Source organism: Austrofundulus limnaeus, unplaced genomic scaffold, assembly GCF_001266775.1.
Source record: "Austrofundulus limnaeus strain Quisiro unplaced genomic scaffold, Austrofundulus_limnaeus-1.0 Scaffold44, whole genome shotgun sequence".
In the NCBI taxonomy this organism is placed as follows: Eukaryota; Metazoa; Chordata; class Actinopteri; order Cyprinodontiformes; family Rivulidae; genus Austrofundulus; species Austrofundulus limnaeus.
The window spans coordinates 2,161,316-2,175,137 of record NW_013952446.1 but is presented as its reverse complement, the minus strand read 5'-3'; the positions used below and the strand labels follow the sequence as shown (position 1 = coordinate 2,175,137).

General features: G+C 39.8%; 1 protein-coding gene across 1 annotated transcript in view; it reads right to left on the bottom strand.

Moving 5' to 3' along the window:
- Positions 1 to 253: 253 nt before the first annotated feature.
- hhip (hedgehog interacting protein) overlaps positions 254 to 13,822 on the bottom strand; it is a 33,684-nt gene continuing 20,115 nt past the window's right edge. Inside the window, exons 9-13 of the mRNA XM_014007816.1 lie at positions 13,430 to 13,553; positions 12,313 to 12,458; positions 11,743 to 11,824; positions 1,346 to 1,494; positions 254 to 1,187 (exon numbers count right to left, since the gene is read on the bottom strand). Coding sequence (XP_013863270.1) covers positions 991 to 1,187; positions 1,346 to 1,494; positions 11,743 to 11,824; positions 12,313 to 12,458; positions 13,430 to 13,553 — 698 coding nt within the window. The 3' untranslated portion in view covers positions 254 to 990. The remainder of the gene's footprint in view (positions 1,188 to 1,345; positions 1,495 to 11,742; positions 11,825 to 12,312; positions 12,459 to 13,429; positions 13,554 to 13,822) is intronic.

The window sequence follows — 13,822 nt, the reverse complement described above, 5'->3', positions numbered from 1 at the left end:
TAATAATGTGGTGTGGACTGTATGAGTGAGTGTTAAACCACTCTCATTCGGCCTTTTTTTAAACGCGTTTAAATTAATTTTGAAAGATAATAAAAAGTAAAGTTAATACAGTGCATGAAAGCCAAAAAAACCCTCCTTTCAGAATACATGAAACTGGCTTCAACAATGTTCTCATTCCAATTTCTGTGTACCTAATCTCTGCCGAGTTTGATCCATTGTCTACATTGGGAAACAAAAAGGTGAACAGACTGCATACTGATTTAGTCTTTATGACAATGTGCCCACAAACTAAATACAACATCATGGATGAGACAACATGTTCCTCAGGGCCTTTAAACACTACAAAAAGTACTGCAGGCTCAATGTGACCCATGACCCGTGTTCCTTCGTTGCCTGTGTGTAGACATTTGTTTTATTACACCAAGAGCATGAACAAGTTCTTGAGCCATGACAGGCATTTAATGTTTGAATCCCTAAAGGACTTGTGAACAATCTTCATCAAATTGCCTTACACTCCATTTTTTAAGGGGTCTTACGAAAGGCAAAAGGTAGCTCCATAAAAGAGCGAAAGTCTTGAGTTAAAACAGTCCTTTTCTGTGGAGTTCCTGTTGAAGCCAGCTGTGTGAGGAAATGTCTCTGTGAAAACGTCTACCAGCACGGTCATGGAGGTCAGTCAAGTCACGGCTGTCTGCAGGCCTCGACGAAACGTGAACACAGCTTGGGCGACAGTCCTGGTGCTCGAGAGCAAATAGCTTATAGGTGAAAGGAGGGAGAGTTTTGTGTGATGTGTTGTGTGTTGCGTGTTGTGTGTTGTGTGATGTGTGTGGATCCGAAGCAGTCCGACAGGGATCCTCTTTAGATTTGTGTGTTCATGTGAGGGGAGATTAATTGGCCACATTGATAACACCTTGTAAGAGTCTGCTGGTGGTGATAGGTAGATTTGTGTCAATGTGAGGGTGAGGGTGGGGAGCGGCCCCACTCTGCGCACCCCTATACGATGTAGCTGGTCAGGTCCAAGAGATACGAGGTCATGTCGATGATGTGGTCCAGTATGCCTTCTTTCTCCTGGTCGTTGGGCATGCCCTGCTCACTCTTCTCACACTGAGAGCCAGAGTAGCCGCTCTTGCACAGGCACTTGTTCGGCTCTATGCACACTCCTCCGTTGCGGCAGGCTGGCTCACATTTGGCTATGGTCACAGGAAAAAGCAATCAAACAAGCTGGTAAAAAAATTTGCATCGAATGTCAAATGGGTTTAAAATGGTCGATAAGAAACATGGCATATCTACTACACGTCTGCAGTGGAGTAACACATGTATTTCAGATGATACTCGGAGCGATGCTTACCTATTCGGCAGAAGGGTCCCTCCCAGCCTGGGCTACAGCAACATTTCCCTGTGGGAGTACAAAGTCCATTCTTGCAGTATCTGGAGCAAGCTGTCATCAGCAGCTCTGGTGGCTGCACCTGACGCTGGCACTCCTTGGGGGTGTGAGGCCTGCAGCAGTTGGTAGGAGGAATGAGAAAAAGTCAGGACGACTGAATAAATCCCAGGGAGCAGAAGAAGACACTCGTTATCACTGGATGTCTTCAGCACATCATTCTGTTGAAGAAATACCCCCCTGACACTGTTCATCACTGCAGAGTTTGTTGTGAATCATTTCGAAAATGAAAACCTGTATCTTCAAGGGTATGGAAAATTCCTGGAATATTTTCCTAATAAATAAAGATGTCCTGCTGACTAAGAAAAACAAAATCTGCTGCACAGATGAACATTTATGCAGCAGATGAGCTGCAGTGGTTCTGAGTTGTCTCTGGGGTTATGTTCTAAACAGAACCTGGAGTGAAGGAAGTTTAAACTCATTCATACAAGTTAATTCGAATGTTTGCCTCTGTAAATTTTACAAACAAAATCCATTCATAGAAAAAAAATGTTTACACAAAAACAAGATTTTGCAAACAGTGGCTCTATTCTCCGAGTAGCACTGAATAATCATTTCATTTATTTTTGGTTGCATGAAAGTAAGATTTTGAAGCTGAACCCCCTGATTGTTATAGCCTGGTAAAAACCAGCCCTTTGTTCTAAGCTTTGCTTCGTACAGAGAGTCTGAACTCTCAAGTATTGAGAACTGCTTGCTTGCTGGAGGCATTCAAGTTTAAAATGATCGGATCTGATTTTACCCAATGGTTAATGTTTGGCTGTGACCTATGTAGTGCGCCAGCTTGACTGTGAAGGAGGCCAAGCTAAGAAGCTAACCGTAAATTGTGTGTGCTGTAAACAACCATCCCCTACTGGGAAGAGAGAGGTACCAAGCTGGACGAGACGGCTGTAAATGAGTGCTGCAGGCTTTGCGAGATAAATTCAATTTAATTTGGAAGTCTTGTCAGCGTGGACTGAATAGCTTCATTCACTTCCGCCTCTGCCATTGCTAAACTACAGGCAGACTAAAACAGTGCAGAAAATCGATGTCATCATTCAGAACTCTTCCTTCTGTTCACTGATTGGCCCAACTGACCGGAGAAATCCATGTATATTGGGAGAAAGCCCAGACGGAGCGAAGAAGGGAGATTAGAATCAAGCAGAACTGCATAGGAAGGAAAGGGCCAGCTCCTGATTGGGCCCATTGGTTTAAAAGAAGTGACATTTTTCTGTTTAGTAGCTTTTAAATATCCATTTGCAGTCCAACCATCTTCTAGTCTTTGTGTTTAACAAGTAAATATACAATGAAGTTGTTCCTGACAATGCAGGGTTATTTCTTTTTTCATGTATTTATCAGTAAATAGACATTTTGTGCACTGGCAGAGTTATGTTTGTGTTAACATAATGGCTAAAATATTTTAGTCACATTTCATGATTGCATGTTGAAAGAAGGTGTGATTCGGTAGTGAATTTAATCGTTCACACTGTATCCATTTGCTTTAGCTTTGCACATTTTTAGAACAAAGGTGTGCTTTTTTTGTTTGTTTTCTACTTTGTTTGTGGAAACTGTTTCTGATCAATTTTAAGGTCCTTTGTCACGTGTTGCACTTTTTCTTTGTGCTGCCCTCTTTTATTAGGGGGTTGCCACAGTGAGCCAACAAACCAAAGCAATTTGATAAACTGTTAAAAGCCAGATGTTATTCCTTACACAACCTGGGCTCAATCCTGCAGTCTCAACATCGCAAGACAGCTGCACTGAGCTACAGCAGTATGCTTCATATTGTATATTAGTAGTTTGTAGGAATCAGGTGTGCTACACAAGGATATTGTCTAAAATCAACAGGGCATAGGATCTCAAGAAGCCAGAGACCATGCTTTAGAAAAAAACATAAATTTTACTCTTAACCAACTTTCGAAGAGCCTGTAAGAAATTTTAATGTGCGTTAAACTGGAATCGAGAAGAAACCACAAAATGTTGAATAGATTAAAATGTAAAAAGAATTGGAACCATACAACCCAGATCTGGTTACGAGCGAAGCTTTATTGCTCCTGACTGGAGAAGCCAAGCTGCGCTGCTTGAAACTGGAACTTCCGGTCCTTTTTATACAGTGTCTTCAGTGCCTGGTGCGCCCACTACTGGCCTACGGCTGAATCGCAGACACTCAGACAAAAAACCTTTCCTGTATGTGTCAATGGTTATTATTATGTGTTGTCATTTTGTTTCAGGCATGTAGCAAATGCTATTTTAATCAAGACATAATAGTCAAACAATAGATTAAGAATCGATACTTAAAAAGGAAAACTATGAGTGTGGTGCTTCTAAATCAGTTTCTAACTAATAAATTCCTTCAAGCCAACAAATCTCATGTTGTATGTTCACTATATTAAGTTGATAATCTCTAAGCTCTTAGTCAACTATTAACCAATGATCAACTGATCAACAAATTTCATGTTGTTACTGGTAGGGTTTTACCGTTTCCTTTTTTACGAAACAAAAAATAGGCCCCCCTCAGATATGAACATGATTTGGAGAGTTCATACAGACACATTCAGCTCGACACCATATGCGTGAAGTTGGAACACCAGAGAGACACATTGTGATCATTTCATATTAAGACAAACATCAAGACACGCACATCAGCAAATGGGCTGAAGCTGAATTATTTCATAACACGCTCGACAAAATCTGGAAATAATACAGTGAGTGTGTAATCAAGTTCAAATGTGAAGCCTCTGTTGGTGCCTGTTTAACACTGGCCCACACACAAACACACATGTACAAACGCAGCAATGTGTTCACTTGAAAGAGTGGGGTGGGTGGGGGGGGGGACAAAAAAAGGAATATTGTGTTTGCATTTTTTGTTGTACAGAGGTATGATACTTTGAACACTAAGACAACAAGAACATGCAAACACACGCATGCAGGGTAACTGGACTCTTGCGGCCTGATTCTGGTATGAGTGCTGAGAAGCATTAGCAGTGAGGTCAGTGTGTGTGTGTGTGTGTGTGTGTGAGGTGTGTGTACTGTTTAGGTCATGAGAGAACAGAGCTCATCAATCATGACCGAAGAGCAAATGGTCATTCAGCAGCAGAAGCCAAAACGAGATGCAATTCACGACCAGTGATGGAAAATATATCTGTTTTCCACCAGCCAGCATTGCTGTTGGATTTTAAATGTGATCACTAAATTGTTTGATTTCACCAGATACAATTTGACAATCACTTATTGTTTGTTCCACGTTGTGCTGACTGAGCATTGAGAAAGAAAAGCCTTTTTATTGCGTTTATTCTGTAATTCCCACATCCATCCACTCATAAGGCCTCTCTTCTTCTGAAGTGAAAATTCATGTCTTACAAGAATCCGAAACGTAACTACAGTATGTAACGTAATGTGGATTGTCCAGAGAATCATTTAGTGTTTTTTATAATAACTAAAATCAAATAAAACAAGTGTGCAGCAAATCTGCGCAGCTCACAGGTGCACAGTGAAAGAGATGCTGTGGTTTAGGTCAGCGCAAGAAGAGATACTTCTACAGGAAACTAGTTATCTGATGAAGGATCAAACTATGCAGATAAATCAAATAGCTTGACTGAAGGAGTAATGGTTTCTTTTTTGGTCTAAGATATGATAGTCTGGTAGACTTGGTTCAATTGGGGTCTAAAATTGAAACATTTGTGTACATTTTCAGCTGGTGCGATCCACTTTCACACTGCACTTTGTCAAACGAACCAAACCCTGTGAGCAGCCTGTTTACCTCCCCACCTGTGGTGGCACTGCACCAAGAACCACTAAAGGAATTGACTCAAAAACCTCTCTGGACACAGCTTTCTCTTTTTCAGATAATGTAAACAAACAGTGATGTCTGATTTTAGGGATTGTAGTATTTCTCTTTTGTCTTTGACAAATGTGCCAAACAAACACTCTTCAAAAATGAGCTCAGCATGAGGGGAAGATGAGGCATAAGACCATGGAGAGTATTCTTCACTAGCATGGTTTGAACCAGACCCTGTCCTTCACTTTGCTTCGTACAACGGTCTGGACTTGACGCATAGAGAATCGATTTCTTGCAGGAGGCGTGGCCTCTGCTGAAGTTTAAAATGATTGGATCAGTTGGCTGCGACGTATGTCGCTGTGACGGAGGCTAAGCTAAGAAGCTAACCGGAAATCGCGTGTGCTGTAAACAACCCTACTGAGAGGAGAGAAGTACCGAGCCGAACGAGACGGCTGTAAATGAGAGCTGCTGCTTTGTCAGACAAATTAATTTCAATTTGGAAGCCTTTTCAACACAGACTGACTTCATTCACTTCCTCCACTGCCGTATGCGAAAATAACTAGCAGACACTGTGCAGAACATTGACGTCATTCAAAGCTCCTCCTTCTGTTCTCTGATTGGCTCAGGTAAAGTAAACTACAAGCAGACACTGCGCAGAAAATCAATGTTCTCTTCTCTGATTGGCCCGGCTAAAAATCTGCCAGCGAAATCCATCTCAATGGGAGAAGTCCCAGACGGAGCAGTGAAGGGAAACTAGAATTGAGCAGAGCTGCGTAGGAAGGCAAGGGCCAGGCTAATTCTTCATACAAGGCAGCTGAGATGGCGCCGTATGAGTAGGGGTGCGTCCATCCAGCATAGTATATGAGGAACTTTATTACTCTTATTACTCAGAATACCCTGGGTTGTAGTCCGCTTCCTGCTTTTGGAGCGGTCTCTGGTCTGCCTGGCATTCACAGTACAATCGAACTGCACCAGAGTTCACTTCAACTGAATCGAGACCTAGGGTTGTGGGTGGACCAGAGTTTGCTTTTTGGGTTCATACTTCCCCAAACAAACCAGACTTTCTAGCCAAACGAGCTAGAGTCTGATACATGTTGGCTACACAGGGCTTTAAATCACATTGTTGATGGTATTTTCTATTTATCTACTCAAACTTTTCCATTTGGGCAGCTGGTCTGACAGTGTTTCTCTTTAATAGTTCAACACGTATTATAATTTGACTATGAACATCTACCTTCCAGCTTAAAGAAACATGCTTCAAATGCTCTGACAGGCACAGTGACTGATGTGTGATGTGTGTGTTCGAGTGGCTTTAAATTTTCATGATGAAAGGTGGAAGGGGGTTGATTCCCATGCTCCCATCAGCACCGAACTCCAGACTCCGTGCCTTGTGGCTTTTGTTGTTGAAGGCTGCGTGTAGTTAAAAAAAATGCAAAAGAAGGAAGAAAACAGAAAAAGAAGGAAAGAGAGAAAGAGTAGGAGTCCCTAGAGAATTAGAGGGTGGTGGGGGTCTGTAGCTAACACTGTTAATAGCAGGCAGGGGTCAGCAGTGCTACTAAACAGTCTGTACGACTGCCAGGGTGGCTGTGAAAACAGCACCTGCTGGTAGCGCCACTCGACAAAGACAGCTGGGTCAACAGCCACTGTGGGAATTTATCAACTTTGGAAGGGGTGGTGTATGTGTGAGAGTAAGGGAGTGAGAAAATGCAACCCTGCTCTCATAAGAGTTAGATACATTGACGGAAAAAAGATAATTATAAAGTCAAATGGCTTGAAAAAAATGACTATAAAGCAAAGGGTTAGGGTAAGAGGATTAGTTAAGGGTGCCCCAGGTGATGTGGTACTAAAAAGTAAAAATAAATAAAAAAGTTTCATAATAAATTCGCATTTCTAGTACCTGAAAAGTGTGGGTGCTTTCTTTCTGATCATTCGTTTGGCCAGTGTAAATGTGTGTGAGCCTGTTAGCCCGCGACGCCTGTTTGATTGACACGATGTATATGTGAGAAAAGCACTGTGGAGTGGTGTACACTGTGCACCCCAACAATGGCTTAATCAAATGACCCCGTGTGGTCTCCTTTGCTGTTTTGTCATCTGACTCCATTGTTTGGGGACTCCTTTTGTAGCTTCGTTCCTTGTTTTAATTGTGCAAGAAATTTACTGTGCATTGTAATAGCAGGGCCATTCAGTGGAACTGGCAAGCAGCTTTGTCAAGAGGAGGGACCCAGTAGAGATGCAGGAAGATTTAAGATGGATAGAAAAAAATAAAGAAAGGCCTTTTTTTTGCAGCGTACTGGGAACTAGTTTACAACACAAACTCACACAACCTTATAGCATGTGAACATGCACTCACCACCCACACAGTTTATATCCATATACACAACTAACATAAGGGAACTCGTTCAGAACACATCCAGTGATTTGTGATTCATGACTAATGGAGTTCGTAAAGGAAGTTCAAGGAACTTATTTAAAGTTAACTGTGTCCAAGTTTTCTGCTAACTGTAAGTCAATCATTCAAGCATGCAACTCTCAAAACTCAAGTGTAAAAATCCGATTATTGTGCTTTCTCTGTTTTCTGTGGTGAGGACAACTTGCATCAAACTGAAAGGCAAGTTGTCCTTAACACCAGAGAGCTTTAGAAGGTCCAGCTCTGTTTTTGACACTACTTATAAAGACCAAATGTAAGAGGAAGGCAAAAGTTTTCCAGCTGTTTGAATGGAGAACAACAATGGCTGTAACTCCAGAATTTTATTCACACAACATAAAATTGCATGCACTGGATAGGCTAATGAAGGGATCTTTGTTAGTATGTGTCTCATACTTAATGCAAATGTTGCATCAGTATTTAGGCAAAAAAAACAAAACAAAACAAAAAAACAAAATTCAGTGCAGGTAATTCATTGTTACATGTTTTTTAAACTGCAAAGCTTCTTGATGTAAATATTATCTGTGTCCACTTTGATTGACGATTTGACGATGTCCATCATTGTGTGCAACAACAATGTGTGACTCCCATTCAAAAGGGGGCGCCAAACACAAAATAGCCAAAAAAGGACAATGAGTGAAAACACAAGCAAGAAAAGAAACGTGTGGCTGTTTTTTTTAGACAATAATGTAAAGAAAGAGTTAATGCTGTCCAAAATCTTATGAATTTCTCACTCATAAAAGGCACAAAATCTGCATTATATTCCTGGTGACAAACCTCCTCATTTATTAGCACCTGTTAGGTAGTGGTGAAAACTGCAGACCCCTGGTTGGAACGCTGTGGAGCAGCTGATCTAAAAATAGCATGAATACGAGTGTGTGCACACGGCTCAAATGGACACTGAGAAACATGCCAAGGTCTTAAGCTATGATCAAACAGCAGTTTTGTTTACATTGAGGGCCACCACTTTGCTCAGTTGCTGTGTACTTGAGTCAAGCACAAGAACAAAATGATTGAAAGAATATCCAGACCCCACAGTTGATCATCTGTTGTATTATTGTTTTGGTGTAAGATGTTACACAAACCACACATACATTTATACCTATTCTTAACCTGTGTGTTAAGAACCTGTGTTAACAACCTGTGCTAACAAGATCCAGTAATTCTAACCTCTAAGGTGCACTTGCTAATAATTAGAAGTCTTGGCACCATATTGTGGTCATTATATACAGATTGTGTAAATCGAAATATTTTTATCCCACTGCTTTACCACAGTCGTTCTCTCTTTCTCTCAAACACACCATTACTCAAACCACACACATTGAAATTGTTTCATAAAACATGGTGGCCTATTTATTATTGGAGGGGCACTCCAACTGACAAACAAATACCCAGAAATGAAGTCATCTGGCCAGGACATGTTTACACAAACACTGCTGAGCGATTTTATGGCTGATGTTCCCTCGTGAACCTTTACCACCCTCCCTGACAGTTCCTCTTTTTCCCCCCTTTAACAGCCTCTGTGTTCTCAAACACCAGTTTGATCAAAACTCGACATTAGAATGCCACACCGGACCACAAAACTCACTTTATTCTGAAACCAATGGGTCTGAGCGACCCGTAGGATCCAGATGGGCTTGTAGTGTGGAGGGGAAAAGATGGGGAGGACCACCAGACTTGATAACATGCTGAGGTCAGACACGTTAGCTAGCCTATTCACTCCTCCCTGTAACAGGATCCTAATAATGAAGCCAGTGTGAATTAGGAGTCAGGACTCCAACACCGCAGGGTCCACACAGACTAAACACATCCAGTTGATGGTGGAAAGAATTGTTCTGTGGGAGAAATGCATCCAGCAGCCATGCCAGAAAACAGAAACACAAAGCAAGCCACCAGGGCCCCCTTTCTAACATCTGTGGTTGAATTAATTGTGCTAATGCCTGGGTGGCACTGTTGTCACCCAGGAATAATCAGCTGCAAATATGTTTCTATTGTGAATGTGAGGCATGGAAATTATTTTTCCCGAGAGTCTGATTCTCCTCTTTGATCTTTTCCTTTTAATCAAATATGACAAAGTTAAGATGCCTAAATCATTTAGGATTTTTCTTTTTATTTCCCACTTGGCCGACTTGAACAGGAGAGTCAGATGCTGTGAGATTTCTCTCACCTGTCTCGTGCAAAATTACTCATTATAAGACAAACGAACTACATTTGAAGCAGTTCAAGTTAACAACTTTTATAGAACTGATTTGGAAAAACAAGGTCTGTTTGTGTTTAAAGTTGTTCTTTTTCTGACATGAACATAAATTTTACACATCCCTTCTATTGTGTAAGATTAGTTTTTATTTTGTTGTAAGAGACAATAGTTATTTTACATGTTTTTGTAGGTTTCTCATTATTAGAATAATTTTTAATGTGAATGCATATGGCATGGATTATAGAGACATGTGTGCACATTAAAATAATAAAACTGTACTCACACATGTTCCCTCCACATTTCAGTCTTTAAAGTCAGAATTACAGTATCAGACTGAACAAGAAGATATCATCACTCACTACAAAACAGATTAGTGCGCACTGATTTAAATGTGCTCCTCTCTGTATTTATAAATTGAATGTGAATTTTAAATTTTGAACATGCTCAGAAAATGTAGGCAGAAAGTTTTTTTAACCATTATTTAACCAGACAAATCCCATTGAGATCGCAGACCTCTTTTGCAAGGGAGGCCTGGGCATGAAGTTTGTTGATATTTTTGATGTTTTGTCTCCAAATAGTCACGGGTGTCTCAAATCCTTCTCAAATTTTTCTCAATTTCAAAGTACTGCATTATGACACCAGCATGGGCGCTCTCCCCTGATACAACATGTCCTGGTTTAAAAGCAAAAATTCCATTGGAACGGGTGCTGGATCAAATATATATTATAGGGAAGAATATTGAAAAGATCTGCAAACCAACTGAGCTCACATTACACAAATTATTAAGTGACTAAAACTGACCCAAATCTGCTGATTTTTATTTCAAAATTGCACTTTATTAGATTAAATCAAGGTGGCAGCTGCCAAGGAGGAAACAAGGTGGGTACACTGCAAAAACTGTCATCTTACCAAGTTTTAAAATCTTATATCCAGCCAAAAAGTCTTTTTGATCTTGTTTTGAGACTGATTTACTAAACAAGAACTGATTGTGTAAGAATAATGATCTTGTTTTCAAAATGTATAAGATTATTTGTCTTGTTAGTCTGAAAATTTGACTCAAATTTCTGCCAATGGAGTAAGAAAATTTTACTTGGTAAGATTCTTAAAATAAGAAAAAAATTGAGTCAAATCAAGCATTTCAACTATTTTTGGCTGGATATAAGATTTTAAAACTTGGTTAGGTGGATATTTTTTGCAGTGTACAACATGAGTGCAGATGGGCAATGAAATAATGAACACAGCCTTGAATGGTTTGGCAAGCCGTGCTCACGAAAATAAGCTGTATTTTAAAAAAAATAAAAGGTTGGCTGTAGAAAACGTGGTTGCTTGGTCACAAATACTTAGAATTTAGTGAAAATTGCAACAGAAAATTTACCCCTTTTTCTTTAATATTGAGTCAACTTTGAATTGCCAGCAAGTCTTTAACGGTCACTGCCCAGTCAGACAGTACCTGTAATCTTTGATAACAGATAAAATTATAAACACTACAGTCCCAATTTCTGCTGATATCTAACAGAAAATTTTAATGACATTTAACCAGTGAATCCATGAAGCTACCAAAGATTTTAATACCAATATTTTGTAACAGTATCCTTCGATTATTCCTCAACATTTATTGGAGCCAATGCAAATGGTTATTTGATGATCTGTCACAGACATGAATTCTCTGGTCACATCGGTATGTGCATGTGGTAAAGACTTAAGACGAAAATGAGAGAGGATGCCTCCATGGTTAGCTGTGATAAACTATCATCTGTGGCTTCTTGAGAGTCAGTAGCAGTGGACAGTGCCAAATCCCGAACAACACACCACAAAACCAAGACAGCATGAAATTAGATGTTTGTCATTCAGAACAAACAGGAATCACTTACTCACTGAGCAAACACTCAGTTCCATTTACCACAATTTACAAAAGTTTTCCTTGGTCGTACCTTTTTGGGTCTACCAGCTTGTAGAGTTTCCCACTGTGTGACTGTGCCATGCTTTTACTGCTCGCCAGGATGTAGACTTCACCTGTAAAAAAGGAAACCGTCACACAGCAATGAGTCATGAGCACTGGCTGCAACAAATGCTTCAATTTGCAGTATACTTGTAGCTCCAAATAAACGAAACAAAGAGACAATACAAGACAAGACACACTAGGACACATGAGGAGATGAAGAAACTGAGCATTGCTAAGGCTTCCACAATGCTATACTTGCCCAAAAAACTTTAAGAAAGGGTTTAACGTGACAATTGGATAGTCATGACTGGGAAACAGGCGGATAATTTAATGAGGAACAAGCCTGGAAGAAAATTCCATACGGACAGAAATTGTAAACATGTGTCTGTGAGGCCCCTGCTTTGGGACATGTCATTCTTGCACTGCTTGTAAACCATGATCAAATGCAGAAATCTTTAAATAGTCCATCAAATAATGAATTCAAGACCTGACAATGACTAAATATCCACATCATGTGTTGTATGATATGCAGGTTATTTTTATGAATTGCATTACTAACCTAGTTCATCTTCTCCAAAACCCAAGATGTGCCCAACAAGGGGAGAAGCGCAGGAGCCAGCAGAGCCCAAACACAAAGCCTTTTCCTGCCACTGTTCCCCGTTTGAGGATGTCGCAAATGCAGACTTCTGAAGGATCCGTAGGTTGCTACGAAAAGCAAAGAAAGACACTGGTCACTAACGTCATTATTAGCTTTTAAACCATAGTAAATGGAACATTTTTTCCAAGACAAACATATTTTCACACTTCTAAATTACACCAGTGACAAGAACAATACTGCCCAAGTTACAGTTGATATCTGAAAACAAGGCCACCTTTAACTTTTTATAATATGGTTCAGTGACCCATCTTCCTTTTTTACCCCATGGCTCAAACAGTATTATACAAGACCTCAGTTTTAGTTTCAAACAAATATTATCCCATCACACAGCTTTTATAATGTGCTTACAGTTTGTAATGAGATATATAATTTACCAACCACAGATTGTTTCAAACACAGTGCCAAGTCCTGATAATGTGCCCACACACTTTTTACTTCCTTTGCTTATTCAAGTGTCAGTGTTTGACATCAGCAAAGTGCAGTGAATTACAAACCAAGGAAAAGTAAGAACAACACCGAGCAGGAAGTCTAATCTCAATTTACACTCAATAGGCTCTTCTGTAGTGCTTATAGTAACACAAAACTTGTTTTCTCTTCTGATGGATGGAACTTTCTGCAGACAATAGCACATTTATGTGAAAGGAATCAACTTTTAACAATGAAAAAAATAACGATGCACAATTTAGAGTGTTAGCTCATATACAATATGTCATTTTCCACTTAATTTTGACTGAATTCAAAACAAATCCATGATGACCGAGCCTTTTTTTGTAGCTGTTTTGTTTCCATCCATCATGGTATTGTTCAAAAATGGGACGTTCTTTGAAAAAAAAAAACCCTTTAAACGTAGATTTCTTTTTTTTTTATCCTTACACGCATCTCACATGTTCATTGCATGTTTGGATGGTTCTCCTTCAAAAATCTACTGTATCCCTTGGCCGCATCACACCTTAGAATGTGTTCCAAAATAATGAACGTCAACTACATTAGGATTTTTCAGATTTTGCTTTGGACTTACCCATTTTTATTTCCAAACACATAACTGCCATAAAGTCTTCTCGACTGGCATCCCCTGTAGATGAACCCCCCCACAGGTGGACTTCCTCCACTGGACTGCAGGTCATAGACAGAGGGCTCATTTTCTAAAAAGAGACAAAGAAGTTGGTCTATTTTAGCCATAAAAGATAACATATATCTGATGACTGCCATTTATTCCTTACTACTTTATATATAGATGCTATATTTGTAATTTACTCATTTACATCTTTTCTGTTTTGTTTTGTTTTTCCCTTACAGGGTCGGTGTTCTGTTTTTGGAACAAAAAAGGTAAAATATGTTTGTTTCATTTTTACAATAAGGAACACATATAACTCTCTATTTAAAAGGTAAGCTGGATGTACAAATGTTATTG